The sequence below is a fragment of the Oncorhynchus gorbuscha genome, linkage group LG26 (genome assembly GCF_021184085.1).
Source record: "Oncorhynchus gorbuscha isolate QuinsamMale2020 ecotype Even-year linkage group LG26, OgorEven_v1.0, whole genome shotgun sequence".
In the NCBI taxonomy this organism is placed as follows: domain Eukaryota; kingdom Metazoa; phylum Chordata; class Actinopteri; order Salmoniformes; family Salmonidae; genus Oncorhynchus; species Oncorhynchus gorbuscha.
In genome coordinates this window covers 25767459-25785861 of record NC_060198.1, presented here as the reverse complement: position 1 = coordinate 25785861, position 18403 = coordinate 25767459, and the positions used below count along the sequence as shown (strand labels likewise).

Below are 18403 nucleotides of genomic sequence, written 5' to 3'. Positions count from 1 at the left end.
TTGAAAAGGAGCAGCCTCTTTAGGAAGAAGAGAGTAAGGGGTTAAAAGGAGGAGAAAGGGTAGTGAAAGAATAATCAATTAATAACCAGGAGAGAAGGGTAGGAAGAAGAGAGTAAAGGGTTAACAGGAAGAGAGAGGGTCGTGGTTCTTCACCTGTAGTCTCAACAATGCCCTCCAGGATGACAACAATCTCAAACTGCTCGTTCATGAGGGAGCGCTGGGACAGCTCAAAGAAAGGACTCTTAGGATTGATCTCGTGGCAGATGGTGAGAGGTGACACTAGGAAGAGCTGGTCTGCACCCGTCCCAAAACCCACATCCAGCTCACACTGGTCCAGGGGTAGGAACTCTCCCTCCGGGGTCTGACGAGACTGGGAGAGAGGGAGGGCGAGAGAGGGAGGGGGAGGGAGAGAGAGAGAGAAATATATTTTTTTAATTACTTTAAACTGTAGACTTGCATTTTTCCACTCTACCATGGCTTCTGTTGGAGTCACTTTGCAGTGCTAGCAAGATGATTGTAGATAACAGTGTGACTGGAGCAGAGAAGCCTGGAGCCTATCAATCTTCTCTACACCACCACATGCTGTTTGTCTTGTTGTTAATTTCCTATTTTCTTCCCTTCCGGAGGTGGGTGAGTGGACAGCACATAAACCAGAACAAAGTAGGCAGGCAAAAGTAATATAGGAACATTTCAGGACATGGGGGTCCATATATTGATATACAGTATATGATAGAACCTTCATATATATCGATATATATGATAGAACCTTCATGTTTCAGGTGCCATGGCCTTCAGCACAATGTACCTATTTTCTCTTATCGCCCAGCACACCATCCCATCCCCCTCGCCTTATCTACAACCCAGGGAAGCACTACACATCTGTGCAAGGAAACAACCACCAAACTCTGCTAGTTTCACCGCTCTCCAAGGTGAGACACACACACATAAATGCACACTCTGTCTTTCTCTCCTTCCCCGTACCACGTGGGAGCGCCCGACGGCATTCCTTCCTCTGAATATTCAAGGCTGAAGGTCGAGTCATGCATCCTCCGAAACATGACCCGCCAAACTCCGCTTCTTAACACCCGCCCACTTAACCCGCAGGCCAGCTGCACCAATGTGTCAGAGGAAACACCGTTCAACTGACAACCATCCTCAGCCTGCAGGTGCCCAGCCCGCCACAAGGAGTCGCTAGAGCACGATGAGACAAGTAAAATTCCCGGCTAAACCCTCCCCTAACCCAGACGACGCTTGGCCAGTTGTGCACCGCCCTATGGGACTCCCAGTCATGGCTGGTTGTGACACAGCCTGAGATAGAACCCGGGTCGGTAGCAAGCCTAGCCCTTCATATTCATTTGCAGTGGGCCTGTCGAGGATTAGATGAGGAGGTGGTGAGAAAACCCTGTTTAGACAGACCCAACCTATGGCTTGCTAACTGGTGCGGAAGCATTTCATTGCCCAGCTGGGCTCTCAGCTGTCTGAGCTAAGCTGAACTGGGCTCTTCTCTTTAACTCTCTCTGTCTCTTTCGTTCTCTCTCACTCGTTCTGAAGCCCTCTCTAATAGTTCTCTCTCTGTGTCTCCCTCTGCTCCCCTCTCTTTTCCTTACACCACTCTCTGTATCTCGCTGTAAGTCTGTGCACAATGCACCTGCTGGGATTTTCCGTGAGGAAAATAAGAGTGATAATGAACGTGAATGGGCCAATCTGCAGAAACAATAACAAAGCCGGCTCCCCACCACTGTTTCTGTAAAAACTGAGGGATTGCGCTGGATTCACTTTCAAATTCATAGACAGAGCAATTGATGCAGGGACTGGCCATCCATGATATTAAAATTATAGTTTTAACCCATTTTTGAGGCTATACAGTGTTCGTTTACATTTATTTGGTTGGCAAACATTGGAGTAAAACAAGCTTATATTTTAGGTTCTGATGGGGTACGGCAGTTAAACTAAGCTCATAAGTTGTATTCTTCAAGAATCAAGGGGAATATATAATTCATTTATGTCCACAAATGGATGTAGCAACGGCTGATTGGCCATTTGAGACATGCTTTTTGTCAGAAATTGAGGTTTTGTGGTTCAAATTGAAGGACAACTGAGTGTGGAGAGTCACAGAATTGTTTCTATTCCCACTGTTTTGGAGTGTTGTTATTCACATTGAAGAACACAATCTTAATATTATTTTATGTTTTTCTTTTTTTTTTAACTTTCTTTCTCTCTCTGTGCAGTAAGTCTCCAAAATGGAGGGAATGATTCTTACTGCAGTTTTCTCATCTCTGTTTCTTATCTCAGCCTTCCTGATAATTGGGATGATGTGTCAGCCTCACCGCCTACACACACCTCACCTCTAACTCTTTTCTACCGCACACACACACACACACACACACACACACACACACACACACACACACACACACACACACACACACACACACACACACACACACACACACACACACACACACACACACACACACACACACACACACACACACACACACACACACTGCTGTTGCTGTTTTAGAATCCTCTTATCCTGCCTCCAACCCCTGCTATATGAATCCCGAGAGCATTTCCAGTACTTCAAACCAAACCATAGAACCTGTAATGGGCAGTAATATTTGACGTGTATGTACAGTATATTATGTATACCTCACTTCTAGTCCTTGGGCTCATGACATCAGGAGTTTCTTACATGGGAGCATTGTCAATGTGCTTTTGACATGCCAATGTCCCTAAGTACAAATTCCTTAAACTAAGTTCAATAAAACATAATTTTTTGTTAATGGCAGAAAGATTACATCAGTTATTATCTTTTTATTTAACCTTTATTGAACTAGGCTAGTCAGTTAAGAACAAATTATTATTTACAATGACAGCCTACCCCGGCCAAACCCTAACCCGGACGACGCTGGACCAATTGTGCGCCAGCCTATGGGACTCACAATCAAGGCCGGTTGTGACACAGCCTGGAATCAAACCAGGATCTGAAGTGACGCCTCTAGCACTGCGATGCAGTGCCTTAGACCGCTGTGCCACTCGGGAGCCCCAATCAGTTCTCAACATTTGTGAAGCATTAATACAATCAAGAGTTACTAGTCACTGTTTGGCTTTGCATGTTGTCAGATTGGTTGGTCTGGTCAATGGTATCCTTAAAGTTTATCATGAATGAATTAGATGGATAAAAACAGAAATGAAAGGCCATTACATGCATACAGTGCATTCGGAAAGTATTCAGACCCCTTGACCTTTTCCCCATTTTGTTATGTTACAGCCTTATTTTAAAATGCATTAAATAATGTTTTTCCTCATGAATCTCCCAACAATAACCCACAATGACAAAGCAACAACTGTTTTTTAGAATTCCCCAAGAACAGTGGCCTCCATCATTCTTAAATGGAAGAAGTTTGGAACCACCAAGCCTTTTCATAGAGCTGGCCGCCCATCCAAACTGAGTAATCGGGGGAGAAGGGCCTTGATCAGGGAGGTGACCAAGAGACAGATGGTTACTCTAACAGAGCTCCAGAGTTCCTCTATGAAGATGGGAGACACTTACAGAAGGACATCCATCTCTGCAGCATTCCAACAATCAGGCCTTTATGCTAGATTGGCCAGATGGAAGCCACTCCTCAGTAAAAGGCACATGACAGCCCACTTGGAGTTTGCCAAAGGGCACCTAAAGGACTCTCAGACCATGAGAAACAAGATTCTCTGATCTGATGAAACCAAGATTGAACCTTTTGGCCTGAATGCCAAGTGTCACGTCTGGAGGAAACCTGGCACCATCCCTACGGTGGAGCATGGTGGTGGCAGCATCATGCTGTGGGGATGTTTTTTAGCGGCAGGGACAGGGAGACTAGTCAGGATCGAGGGAAAGATGAATGGAGCGAAGTACAGAGAGATCCTTGATGAGAACCTTCTCTAGAGTGCTCAGGACCTCAAATTTGGGCTAAGGTTTTACCTTCCAACAGGGCAACGACCCTAAGCACACAGCCAAGACAACACAGGAGTGGCTTCAGGACAAGTCTCTGAATGTCCTTGAGTGGCCAAGCCAGAGCCCGGACTTGAACCCGATCCAGACGTGACTCTCAGTATTTTATTTTTTATACATTTGCAACATTTCTAAAAACCTGTTTTTGCTTTGTCATTATGGGGTATTGTGTGTAGATTGATGAAGGGGGAAAGTATTTAATCCTTTAGAATATGGCTGTAACGTAACAAAATGTGGAAAAGGTCAAGGGGTCTGAATACTTTCCAAATGCACTGTAATTAAAGTTACACTATTACAAGTGTCAAATTGTACTTTTCTTTGAGAAAGACAGAACAATCCATTGAAAAAGCCTCTTCCCCAGGCCTCCCGAGTGGCGCTGCAGTCTTGAGGCGTCACTACCGACCCGGGTTCTATCCCATGCTGTGACACAAAACGGCCGTAACTGGGAGTCCCATAGGGCGGCGCATAATTGGCCCAGTGTCGTCCGGGTTAGGGGAGGGTTTGGCAGGGGGGGCTTTACTTGACTCATCGCACTCTAGAGACTCCTTGTGGCGGGCTGGGCGCCTGCAGGCTGACTTCAGTTGTCAGTTGAATGGCGTTTCCTCCAACATATTGGTGAAGCTGGCTTGTGGGTTAAGTGGGCGGGTGTTAAGAAGCGGAGTTTGGTGGGTCATGTTTCGGAGGACGCGAGACTCGACCTTTGCCTCTCCCGAGCCCGTTGGGGAATTGCAGCGATGAGACAAGTAATTGGATCACAATTGGATATCATGAAATTGGGGAGAAAAAGGGTTTTTAAAATAAATTAAAAACTCTCCCCTCTGGGAGGAAGTTTGCCTTAAAAATATGAAAACCATATTCATGAAAACAAATCACCCCAAGATCAATAAAGAAGCATGTCAAAAACAAAAAGCAATAAAATGTTCTGTAAAACAGTTGGATAACAACAAAGGTATTAACCTTATTATTAACCTGCCCGCTCGACCCTATCCCCTCCTCTCTTCTCCAGACCATTTCCGGAGACCTTCTCCCTTACCTCACCTCGCTCATCAACTTATCCCTGACCGCTGGCTACGTCCCTTCCGTCTTCAAGAGAGCGAGAGTTGCACCCCTTCTGAAAAAACCTACACTCGATCCCTCCGATGTCAACAACTACAGACCAGTATCCCTTCTTTCTTTTCTCTCCAAAACTCTTGAACGTGCCGTCCTTGGTCAGCTCTCCCGCTATCTCTCTCTGAATGACCTTCTTGATCCAAATCAGTCAGGTTTCAAGACTAGTCATTCAACTGAGACTGCTCTTCTCTGTATCACGGAGGCGCTCCGCACCGCTAAAGCTAACTCTCTCTCCTCTGCTCTCATCCTTCTAGACCTATCGGCTGCCTTCGATACTGTGAACCATCAGATCCTCCTCTCCACCCTCTCCGAGTTGGGCATCTCCGGCGCGGCCCACGCTTGGATTGCGTCCTACCTGACAGGTCGCTCCTACCAGGTGGCGTGGCGAGAATCTGTCTCCTCACCACGCGCTCTCACCACTGGTGTCCCCCAGGGCTCTGTTCTAGGCCCTCTCCTATTCTCGCTATACACCAAGTCACTTGGCTCTGTCATAACCTCACATGGTCTCTCCTATCATTGCTATGCAGACGACACACAATTAATCTTCTCCTTTCCCCCTTCTGATGACCAGGTGGCGAATCGCATCTCTGCATGTCTGGCAGACATATCAGTGTGGATGACGGATCACCACCTCAAGCTGAACTTCGGCAAGACGGAGCTGCTCTTCCTCCCGGGGAAGGACTGCCCGTTCCATGATCTCGCCATCACGGTTGACAACTCCATTGTGTCCTCCTCCCAGAGCGCTAAGAACCTTGGCGTGATCCTGGACAACAAACTGTCGTTCTCAACTAACATCAAGGCGGTGGCCCGTTCCTGTAGGTTCATGCTCTACAACATCTGCAGAGTACGACCTTGCCTCACACAGGAAGCGGCGCAGGTCCTAATCCAGGCACTTGTCATCTCCCGTCTGGATTACTGCAACTCGCTGTTGGCTGGGCTCCCTGCCTGTGCCATTAAACCCCTACAACTCATCCAGAACGCCGCAGCCCGTCTAGTGTTCAACCTTCCCAAGTTCTCTCACGTCACCCCGCTCCTCCGCTCTCTCCACTGGCTTCCAGTTGAAGCTCGCATCCGCTACAAGACCATGGTGCTTGCCTACGGAGCTGTGAGGGGAACGGCACCTCAGTACCTCTAGGCTCTGATCAGGCCCTACACCCAAATAAGGGCACTGCGTTCATCCACCTCTGGCCTGCTCGCCTCCCTACCACTGAGGAAGTACAGTTCCCGCTCAGCTCAGTCAAAACTGTTCGCTGCTCTGGCTCCCCAATGGTGGAGCAAACTCCCTCACGACGCCAGGACAGCGGAGTCAATCACCACCTTCCGGAGACACCTGAAACCCCACCTCTTTAAGGAATACCTAGGATAGGATAAAGTAATCCTTCTCACCCCCCCTCCTCCCCCCCTTAAAATATTTAGATGCACTATTGTAAAGTGGTTGTTCCACTGGATGTCATAAGGTGAATGCACCAATTTGTGAGTCGCTCTGGATAAGAGCGTCTGCTAAATGACTTAAATGTAATGTAAATGTAATTAACACAAGCAGATGTCTAGTAAGATTTAGCATCAATCAATATTCAAATTTTAAAAACAAATGTATTTGGTTGCTGAATTATCTCAATGTTCTCTGCCGACAGGTCATAAAAGCAATTTCGAACTGGTTTCTCAACCACCAGTAAATGTGTTGAAATGTTTTTTTTTTCTCCCAATCAGGAAGTAGAGATTTACCTGCATCTTTAAACATGTAATAATTGGTATGTGACTAACTCCGTGTTCTGTCTCTGGAGACAGAGCTGTCGTATGTAACAAAATGTACTTCCAACCTGACAAAATCACATTCAAATATGAATTTTAAAACTATGCTATCTTTAGCAAGTCACCTATCAAAATTCAAAATACAACTTGGGAGTGAGATCCAAAGCTCACCCACTGCTTGTGCAAATCAAATATGAATAATTGGATTTGTAAACCCAATCTGAGCCCCCTCTTGAAAACACACACATCCATAGAGGTGGGTGTGGTCAACAGGAAGATTTGGCCATGCGTCCACATTAACATTAATCTGATCCCTTGCAAACCAACATAAGCCATTTTGTCTTGCATTGTGTGTGACAACAAAGGGAGAACAGTTAAATGTAATGTGGTCACCACACAAACAATTTAAATTGTTTCGGGATAACCTAAAACAAGACAAGTTAGCTTTGTGTTAGTAAGCCTGTCAGTATAATTGTTGAGCAAAACATTGGGTTATTCTCCAGACAGGACAGAAACAGTAAGACATGGAACATACAGTTGAAGTCAGAAGTTTACATACACTTAGGTTGGAGTCATTAAAACTCGTTGTTCAACCACTCCACAGATTCCTTGTGAACAAATTATAGTTGGTTATTAAAGTTGGTTAGGACATCTAATGTGTGCATGACAACAAGTCATTTTCAAACAATTGTTTACGGACAGATTATTTCACTTATAATTCACTGTATCACAATTCCAGTGGGTCAGAAGTTTACATATACTAAGTTGACTGTGCCTTTCAACAGCTTGGAAAATTCCAGAAAATGATGTCATGGCTTTAGAAGATTCTGATAGGCTAATTGACATCATTTGAGTCAATTGGAGGTGTACCTGTGGATGTATTTCAAGGCCTACTTTCAAACTCAGTGCCTCTTCACTTGACATACTGGGAAAATCAAAAGAATTGAGCCAAGACCTCATAAAACAATTTTTTAAACCTCCACAAGTCTGGTTCATCCTTGGGAGAAATTTCCAAATGCCAGAAGGTACCACGTTCATCTGTACAAACAATAGTACGCAAGTATAAACACCATGGGACCAAGCAGCCTTCATACCACTCAGGACGGAGATGCGTTCTGTCTCCTAGAGATGAACGTACTTTGGTGAGAAAAGTGCAAATCAATCACAGAACAGCAGCAAAGGACCTTGTGAAGATGCTGGAGGAAACATGTACAAAGTATCTATATCCACAGTAAAAACGAGTCCTATATCGACATAACCTGGAAGGCCGCTCAGCAAGGAAGAAGCCACTGCTCCAAAACAACCATAATGTAACGACGTTCGTCTGTTGAAAGAAGAGAGTCGGACCGAAATGCAGCGTGTAGGTTATTCATGACTTTAATGAAATAAATCGCGGTACATGAAATAACTGAATACTAAATACAAAAACAACAGAACGGAACGTGAACCTAATTACAGCCTATCTGGTGACTACAACACAGAGATAGGAACAAACACCCACGAATACAAAGCGAAACTCAGGCTGCCTAAATACGGTTCCCAATCAGAGACAACGATAAGTACCTGACTCTAATTGAGAATCGCCTCAGGCAGCCAAGCCTAACAACACCCCTACTCAGCCGCGATCCCAAATAATACAAACCCCAATACGAAACACAACATATAAACCCATGTCACACCCTGGCCTACCCAAACATATAACAAAAACACAAAATACAATGACCAAGGCGTGACACATAAAAAAGCCAGGCTATGGTTTGCAACTGCACATGGGGACAAAGATCATACTTTTTGGAGAAATGTCCTCTGGTCTGATGAAACAAAAATAGAACTGTTTGGCCATAATGACCATCGTTATGTTTGGAGGACTGCAAGCTGAAGAACACAATCCCAACCGTGACGCACAAGGGTGGCAGCATCATGTTTTGAGGGTGCTTTGCTGCAGGAGTGACTGGTGCACTTCACAAAATATATGGCATCATGAGGAAGGAAAATTATGTGTATATATTGAAGCAAAATCTCAAGACATCAGTCAGGAAGTTAAAGCTTGGTCGCAAATAGGTCTTCCAAATGGACAATGACCGCAAGCATACTTCCAAAGTTGGGGAAAAGTGGCTTAAAGGACAACAAAGTCACGGTATTGGAGTGGCCATCACAAAGCCCTGACCTCAATCCTATAAAACATTTGTGGGCAGAACTGAAAAAGTGTGTGCGAGCAAGGAGGCCTACAAACCTGACTCAGTTACATCAGCTCTGTCAGGAGTAATGGGCCAAAATTCACTCAACTTATTGTGGGAAGCTTGTGGAAGGCTACCCAAAACGTTTGACCCAAGTTAAACAATTTAAAGGCAATGCTACCAAATACTAATTGAGTGTATGTAAACCTCTGACCCACTGGGAATATGATGAAAGAAATACAAGCTGAAATAAATCATTCTCTCTACTATTATTCTGACATTTAACATTCTTAAAATAAAGTGATCCTAACTGACCTAAGACAGGGAATGTTTTATTTGGATTAAATGTCAGGAATTGTGAAAAACTGAGTTTGAATGTATTTGGCTAAGGTGTATGTAAACTTTCGACTTCAACTGTATAATGTAGACAAACGTATGCCTATATGGAACAAAGTGAAAGAGTTGCCTGGGCCAAAGTCTTCTATCAGAGTCCGTTCAAAAGTGGGATAATCATAATCTGCCATTAAAAATGCAATAAAATCCACTGTTTCACATTGAGAGCTGAGTATGTTATGGAAAACCAACCAGCCGAACGCGATTCCCTTTTATCGTGCACATAAAAGGGATGTGGAGCCGAAGCTGAGAAATGTATCTAAGTAATCAGCTTTCCATTGTGTCAGTGATTAGCTAAAATGATAGAAAAGGAATCAACATCCACAGGTTGAATCATAAAAAGTTCAAATCTGAAATCTAATCAGTCGGACATGTCATATTTTTTGTGTAAGGGGAAAGAGTCAATCATCATTGTAACATGCAGACAAATGTAAACATAGGAAACTCCTATCAATACCTTAGACCATCCTGTGTAGCCTATTAACAAACAGCCAGCCACTGGCTATCGGAGGGGTGGGACAAACTCATAACTCACACACGCATTGTCACATATCAGATGGACTTAGCCAGATGCACAATACGCATATGAATAGAAATCCCCCTCAGAAATCTAACACAACTGACTACCATACCAGATTAAAAGGGTTAAATATTCTAAACATATGTTTGAGACTACATTGTAGCAGTCTCCCGGCTATGTTAGAATGACAGTTAGTCTGAGCATCTGAGCTCCAGGAAACTGCATTTTGAGTTTAAAGCGTTGGGGTAGAGTCTGCAGCCGTTTCTCAAACAAGTCAGGATATTTATAAAAGAGGGTTTGCTGAATAATTTGCTCAACAATGACATGCTCACACCATACATTGAGAGAATGTCTATACCTTGTAATTGACTAAAGTTGAATCCTGTCCTATGCGCAACCAAGACAAACGCACCATAATAAACTCCTGCGTATTCCAAAAAAACACTGTGGTCTGTCCAATGATCACATTGTTGGTTAAAACGTACTATTCATGTTCTAAAACAAGGAACGCTTAACGAACTAAAGTTTCAATGGATAGGAAAAATGGCTGAGCTCGGTAGCTTGACCTGTCTGGTTGATGAGGAGAGGACGTGCTATTCAAGTCTGAAACATTTGCTCTGTGTCTAGTTTAAGATGCATAAAGAAAGGGGGATTCCCAATTCCAAGGTTCCAACACTTCGATGCTCGATGACCCATCCTATACCTTGGTTGAAATGCCTGGGGGGGATCCCTCCCCAAATCCCAACAAATTTTCACTACCATGTCCTGTTTGTTTGCAGTGAGTACACTGTTTAGTATGCTGTTTATATATAACATAGTTAGATTCAACAGAACATACCTGGTTAGGACATGCTGTCCTAGATTAAATATTAGTGGCCCATGTAATAATTCCTTGGAATCTACAGGACCCCCCACCCCCAATCGAATGCTTTACTCAGGTGAGTTGCATGTTAGCATTGTCCGTAGTATGCCATTTCACATGAGGGGGTTTCATGGCCAGAATATTTTTTTACATTTTTTAATTTCACCTTTATTTAACCAGGTAGGCTAGTTGAGAACAAGTTCTCATTTGCAATTGCAACCTGGCCAAGATAAAGCAAAGCAGTTCGACACATACAACAACACATGAAATAAACATACAATCAATAATACAGTAGAAGAATCTACATGCAGCATGTGCAAATGAGGTAGGATAAGAGAGGTAAAGGCAATAAATAGGCCGTGGTGGCGAAGTAATTACAATATGGCAATTAAACACTGGAATGGTACAATGTGCAGAAGATGAATGTGCAAATAGAGATACTGGGGTGCAAAGGAGCAAGATAAATAAATAAATACAGTATGGGGATGAGGTAGATTGGATGGGCTATTTACAGATGAGCTATGTACAGGTGCAGTGATCTGTGAGCTGCTCTGACAGTTGGTGCTTAAAGCTAGTGAGGGAGGTAAGAGTTTCCAGCTTAAGTGATTTTTGCAGTTCGTTCCAGTCATTGGCAGCAGAGAATTGGAAGGAGAGGCGGCCGAAGGAAGAATTGTCTTTGGGGGTGACCAGAGAGATATACCTGCTGGAGCGCGTGCTACAGGTGGGTGCTGCTACGGTGACCAGTGAGCTGAGATAAGGTGGGGCTTTACCTAGCAGAGACTTGTAGATGATCTGGTGCCAGTGGGTTAAGCGACGAGTATGAAGCGAGGGCCAGCCAACGAGAGCATACAGGTCGCAGTGGTGGGTAGTATATGGGGCTTTTGTGACAAAACAGATGGCACTGTGGTAGACTGCATCCAATTTGTTGAGTAGAGTGTTGGAGGCTATTTTGTCAATGACATCGCCGAAGTCGAGGATCGGTAGGATAATCAGTTTTACGAGGGTATGTTTGGCAGCATGAGTGAAAGGATGCTTTGTTGCGGAATAGGAAGCCGATTCTAGATTTAACTTTGGATTGGAGATGTTTGATGTCTGGAAGGAGAGTTTACAGTCTAACCAGACACCTAGGTATTTGTAGTGTAGTCCACATATTCTAAGTCAGAACCGTCCAGAGTAGTGATGCTGGACGGGTGGGCCGGTGCGGGTAGCAATCGGTTGAAGCATTTCATTTTACTTGCATTTAAGAGCAGTTGGAGACCACGGAAGGAGAGTTGTATGGCATTGAAGCTCATCTGGAGGTTAGTTAACACAGTGTCCAAGGAAGGGCCAGAGGTACACAGAATGGTGTCTATTTGAATAGAAAAGTTTCCACAGTCGCGCTGCATGCCATTCAAAAGGTTATGTTGTGCCCTGCCTACAAGCCATGAACCTAGTCCAGTTTGCAAGAGATGGCCTCACTGCATATTAACCTGCGCAAAATGAGACTATGCGTCTGCATTAATTGTAAATGTCCCAATGACTGAAATATGAGCTGCTACTGCCTTAAATGGACTTGCTCGTCTATGAGGAGTGCGACATCAGCTAGGAGTTTGAATATGCCGGCAGTATAACGTGCATTTTGGAGTGTGGCTGCACTCTTAGCAGCCATCTATAAAGCCAACACCACTATCGGTATCTGAAACGTCACAAGTGCCTGAATGCTCCAGTGTCTTGACACTCTTTTTCTAGCACTTTACATTGCGGCTTCAAATGCGTCAGCTCTCACTCTAAGTAGTTTTTTACGCATCTCGTCGAAAAATAATTCCAAAATGCCTATATTTCACTTCAATTTCCTATTTTGGAGTTGACTGACTGCAGGAATGTCCAACAGAGCTGTTGTCAGAGAAAACAATGTTAATTGCTCCACCATAAGCAACATCGTTTTAGAGAATTTGGCAGTACATCCAACCGGCCTCACAACCACAAACCACATGTAACCACTCCATGTCACGCCATGACCTTAGAGATAATTGTATTCTCTATTTGGTAGGTCAGGGTGTGACTAGGGTGGGAAATGTTTATTTCTTTGTTGGCCTGAGTATGGTTTCCAATAAGAGGCAGCTGTCTATCGTTGTCTCTGATTGGGGATCATACTTAGGCAGCCCTTTTTCCCACCTTCAGTTTTGAGATCTTGTCTTTTGTGTTGAACTCCTAGCTTTACGTTCGTTGAGTTGTTTATTGTTTATGGTGGAACATTTAAAAAATTTAAGAAAATGTACGCCTACCACGCTGTACATTGATCTTCATTTAACCACGGGCGTAACAAAGATCCCAACTCCAACAGACCAAGCAGCGTGGTCAGGAGGACTGGTCCTGAGAGGAAATCCTGTAGGGAGCAGGACCCTGGATAAGGGCTGGAGGAGGAGATCGAGGCAGCGAAAGAGGAACGGCAACGATACGAGGAGATAGCTCAATGAAGCAAGCACGAGAGGCAAGGGGGGTGCACACAGGGATATTGGCGGAGTTAGGGTTCAGACCGCAGCCTGGAGTCTCCAGCAACGATCCGCAGTCCAGAGCCTCCAGCGACGATCTGCAGTCCAGAGCCTCCAGCAACAATCTGCAGTCCAGAGCCTCCAGCGAATATCTACAGTCCAGCGCCTCCAGCGACTATCTGCAGTCTGGAGCCTCCAGCAACGATCTGCAGTCCAGAGCCTCCAGCCGTGGTTCCCAGTTCAGAGACTCCGGCGATGATCCACGGTCCGTCTCCTCTAGCAACGATTCACGGTCCGGAGTCTCCGGCGACGATCCACAGTCCGGTTCCACAGAAGCGGAGGGATCAGTGTAGGGAGCGGGGGCTATGTCCCCAAACCGGAGCCGCCACCGACGGTAGATGCCCACCCGGACCCTCCCCTATAGGTTCAGGTTTGCGGCCGGCAGTCCGCACTTTTGGGGGGGTACTGTCACGCCCTGACCTTAGAGATCATTTTATTCTCTATTTGGTAGGTCAGTGTGTGACTAGGGTGGGAAACCTATGTTTATATTTCTTTGTTGGCCGAGTATGGTTCCCAATCAGAGGCAGCTGTCTATCGTTGTCTCTGATTGGGGATCATACTTAGGCAGCCCTTTTTCCCACCTTCAGTTGTGGGATCTTGTCTTTTGTGTTGCATGGGTCGCACTCCTAGCTTTCGTTGAGTTGTTTATTGTTTTTGGTGGAACATTTTTTTTAAATTAAGAAAATTAATGCCTACCTTGGTCTTCATTTAACGACGGGCGTAACATGCCAGCCCAGGACCTACACATCAGGCTTCTTCACCTGCAGGATCGTCTGAGGAAGGTGATGAGAGGTGCTGAGGAGTATTTCTGTCTGTAATAAATCCCTTTTGTGGGGAAAATCTGATTCCGATTTGCTGGGCCTGGCTCACCCGAACCGGACCGTCAAAGTAATCAATATATCTCCAAATGATCCAGTCACCATTTACCGTAGTTCCAAAGTTATGAATATAATCCACAAGTTGGGACAAACCTACTCATTCAATGGTTTTTCTTTATATTTACTATTTTCTACATTGTAGCATAATAGTGAAGACATCAGAACTATAAAGTAACACATATGGACATATTAAACAAATCAAAATATACTTATATTTTAGATTCTTCAAAGTATCCAACCTTTGCCTTGGTGACAACTTTGCACACTCTAGCCATTCTCTCAACCAGCTTCAAGACGTAGTCACCTGGAATGCATTTGAATTAACAGGTGTGCCTTGTTAAAAATACATTTGTGGAATTTCTTTCCTTCTTAATGCGTTTGAGACAATCAGTTGTGTTGTGACAGGGTAGGGGTGGTATACAGAAGATAGCCCTATTTGGTAAAAGATCAAGTCCATCTTATGGCAAGAACAGCTCAAATAAATCAAGAGTAATGACAGTCCATCATTACTTTCTATCATTACAGTCCATCATTACTTTAAGACAAGTGCTCAGTTAATCCGGGAAAATTTCAAGAACTTTGAAAGTTTCTTCAAGTGCTGTCGCGAAAAATAATCAAGCACTATGATGAAACTGGCTCTCATGAGGACCACCACAGGAAAGGAAGACCCAGAGTGACATCTGCTGCAGATGATAAGTTCATTAGAGTTACCATCCTCAGAAATTGCAGCCCAAATAAATGCTTCACAGAGTTCAAGTAACAGACACATCTCAACATCAACTGTTCAGAGGAGACTGTGTGAATCAGGCCTTCGTGGTCAAATTTCTACAATGAAACAACTACTAAAAGACAGCAATAAGAAGAAGAGACTTGCTTGGGCCAAGAAACACGAGCAATGGTAATTCGACTGGTGGAAATCTGTCCCTTCGTCTGATGAGTGCAAATTTGTGATTTTTGGTTCCAATCGCTGTGTCTTTGTGAGACGCAGAGTAGGTGAACGGATCTCTGCATGTGTGAGTGGCACACTTAACCAGCATGGCTACCACAGCATTCTGCAGTGATACGCTATCCCATCTGATTTGAGCTTAGTGGGACTATCATTTGTTTTTCAACGGGACAATGACCCAACACACCTCCAGACTGTGTAAGGGCTATTTAACCAAGAAGGAGAGTGATGGAGTGCTGCATCAGATGACCTGGCACCCACATCATCCGACCTCAACTGATTTGAAATGGTTTGGGATGAGTTGGAGTGCAGAGTGAAGGAAAAGCAGCCAACAAGTCCTCAGCATATGTGGGAACTCCTGCAAGACTGTTAGAAAAGCATTCCAGGTGAAGCTGGTTGAGAGAATGCCAAGAGTGTTCAAAGCTGTCATCAAGGCAAAGGGTGGCTACTTTGAAGAATCTCAAATATGAAATGTATTTTAGATTTGTTTAACCATTTTTTGGTTATTACATGATGTGTTATTTCTTTATTTTGATGTCTTCACTATTATTCTACAATGCAGAATAATAGTACAAATAAAGAAAAACCCTTGAATGAGTAGGTGTTTACAAACTTTTGACTGGTACTGCATGAACAAAGAGATGCCCATTAGGCCAGATACCTAAAAAATCTAGGGAATGAGAATTGATCATACAATCCTTCCTCCATGGACGGGATAGAGGATAAGAGAGAGAAGAAAGGCATTTAATTCAATTTATAACATCTGAAGATGTAACCTTCTCAACCCAAAACCAAGCACCATTGGCCAATGAAATGATACCAAGTTAACCATGTAATCTGACCACTAAATCCCAATCTCCACAGGATGTCACAGCATCAAAGAGCTTGTGTGTGGGATGAGACCAATGTAAGTAAATTCCCTTTGTATAAGAGTAATTCAGAGTTCACCCTGTACAGATACAAGGATCCACAAAGATCATACATCCATATAGATAGAGGAGGCTTCTCAATCCTGTGTGTAAAGGTAGCCTAGCGATTAAGGCCGTTGGACCAGTAACCAAGAGGTCGTTGGCTCGAAACCCAGAGCCGATTAGATAAAACAATTTATCCTGTAAGTTGCTCTGTGTAAGACCGTCTGCTAAATGACAAAAATGCCAAGTCTGGTCTGATACTGACCTCCCCATGACATTGGCCTGTGGTCTAGTCCTCTGAGGTGCCAAACAGGGAATGATGCATCAGTTAATATCCTCTGGGATGCCAGGAAATATCACCACTGTCTTACCACACACTGAATCTCAATGAGCGGCACGGTGGGGTTTGTGTTATGATAAACTCATCTCTCTCTGTGTTCAGAGGGGATATTGTTCATGTCTACTATCAGGTGTTTACAGCCCAATGAATACTGGACATGTGCTGGCTATTGTTCTTCTGTGTGTGGTTTAGCAACAAATTGGTTCTGGGCACTACTGCTTTTTACTTGCTGTCTCTGTCGGTTAAGATTAAAAAGACGGATGACTGTAAACGCTGACAAGCAAATCTTCCTGTGCCTGTGGCACTCTCCTCCACTCTCTTTGTGAAGCGGAAGAATCAGAGATAGCTGTTGGTGCACAGTCTTTCTCTCTACATCTCTGTCTCTGTTCAAACAAACACGCTAACCTTCCCACTGACATAACCAGACAGACAGGACATTTTAACTTGTCAATTCTATATATTTTTGGGAAGGCAGCACCAAACTGCTGGTATGATACATAACGTTCTGAGAACCAGATGTTTCTTAGAGCTTGGTGAGGGCCTGGTTGTCCTACAGTGTATGGTTATTTTGCATACAACTTTCCCACAACTTTCTGGGAATGGTGCACGATAGTTGTTTGGCTTGGAACATTTATAGAACATTATTTTCTTGGCATTTCATGACTTTAATAGAACGTTTCCTAAAAAGTTCAAACATGATTACATTTCATTTCAATTTTTAAATGTTATAGCAATGTTCTTCAACTGGTTTAACATTGGAAATGTACTCAAATAGTTCAGATAACGTTAAGGGAAAAAAAATTGTGGGAATTTCAGTACTTCAGTTTCCTACATGTTTCCTCGTGGTTCTATTTAAAAGTCATGTTCTCAAATTGTTCCGAGAATGTTAAGGAAAATTCCCATAAAAACCACAAGAAAAACTTGAGTAACATTCAGAGAATGTTCTAAGAATGTTCTAAGAATGTTATTTAAAAACATATACATTCCGTTCTCAGCATCAACAAAACTCTCTTATGTCCTCTGCCTTGTAAAGTGTTTACAGGTGTGTTGGCCGTGCCTTCTAATTGGCCACACCTGATCTCAATGAGTGCTTGTTTCCTTTGAAATGTGGTCTGTTTGAATAGACTAAAAAGTACAGCTTTTATGAGTAAAAGAACATGGCATGCTAGCGCCATCCTGGTGGTTCAGTGGACTAATTCCATGGATTGAAAAAATGAGATTATAGGTTTGAATCTCACCCATTCTGAGTCACAATAAAAAACATGTTTGCATGATTAATGCCCAAAGAAAATAATTTACATGTGTCCTATCTGTGCTTTGAGTTTAAAATAGTTCAACAAAAATAAACTAGCAGTCTTACTACAAGTCTTATTGAAACATTCAGTGAAAGTTTTAAGGAAGTTATTCAAAAAGCTCCCAATAACCTAGAATTTCCATTCTCAGAGCGTTAATAAGCACTTTGAGATTATTTATGTAATGAACAGCGCTATAAAACCTCAGAGGAAAACCTTCAGGGAACCATAGTAAACCATTCTCAGAACCTCCCTGCAACCAAAAAAAGGCCATTCCCATAAATGGCAACATTTTCACTCCCATGCTCAGAACATTTTTAAAAATGTGCCGGTCAGGAATCGTATGGCTTTATTCCTAGAACCAATGGGAAACCAAAAATGTTTGTTCCTACAACTTCTGATGAACCAAATGTGCTAACTGGGATGGGTATGTGTCTGACAGGTTAACATTTATTGTCTTGAGTCTTGTCCTGGAGGCAGAACAGAGCTATTTCCCCTTAGATAGGCCAGCTGCAAAGACAAAATTGGCTATATTGTAAAAATTAATGAAAACAAACATTTGCTTTTTGGTCATAATTTAAGGTTAGGAATAAGGGTAAACAATGTGGTTAATGTTAGATTTACGGTTAGGTTTAAAATATAATGTTATGACTTTGTGCTTGTGGCAGCTAGCCTCCAGAACAAGATTCATGATGAAAAA

General features: G+C 43.5%; 1 protein-coding gene across 1 annotated transcript in view; it reads right to left on the bottom strand.

Annotated features, from left to right (window-relative positions):
* The window catches only part of LOC124016532 (G protein-activated inward rectifier potassium channel 1-like), a 39327-nt gene that overhangs the window by 8518 nt on the left and 12406 nt on the right, over positions 1-18403 (bottom strand). The window contains exon 2 of the mRNA XM_046332116.1: positions 154-370. Within this exon, the coding sequence (XP_046188072.1) occupies positions 154-370 (217 nt within the window). The remainder of the gene's footprint in view (positions 1-153; positions 371-18403) is intronic.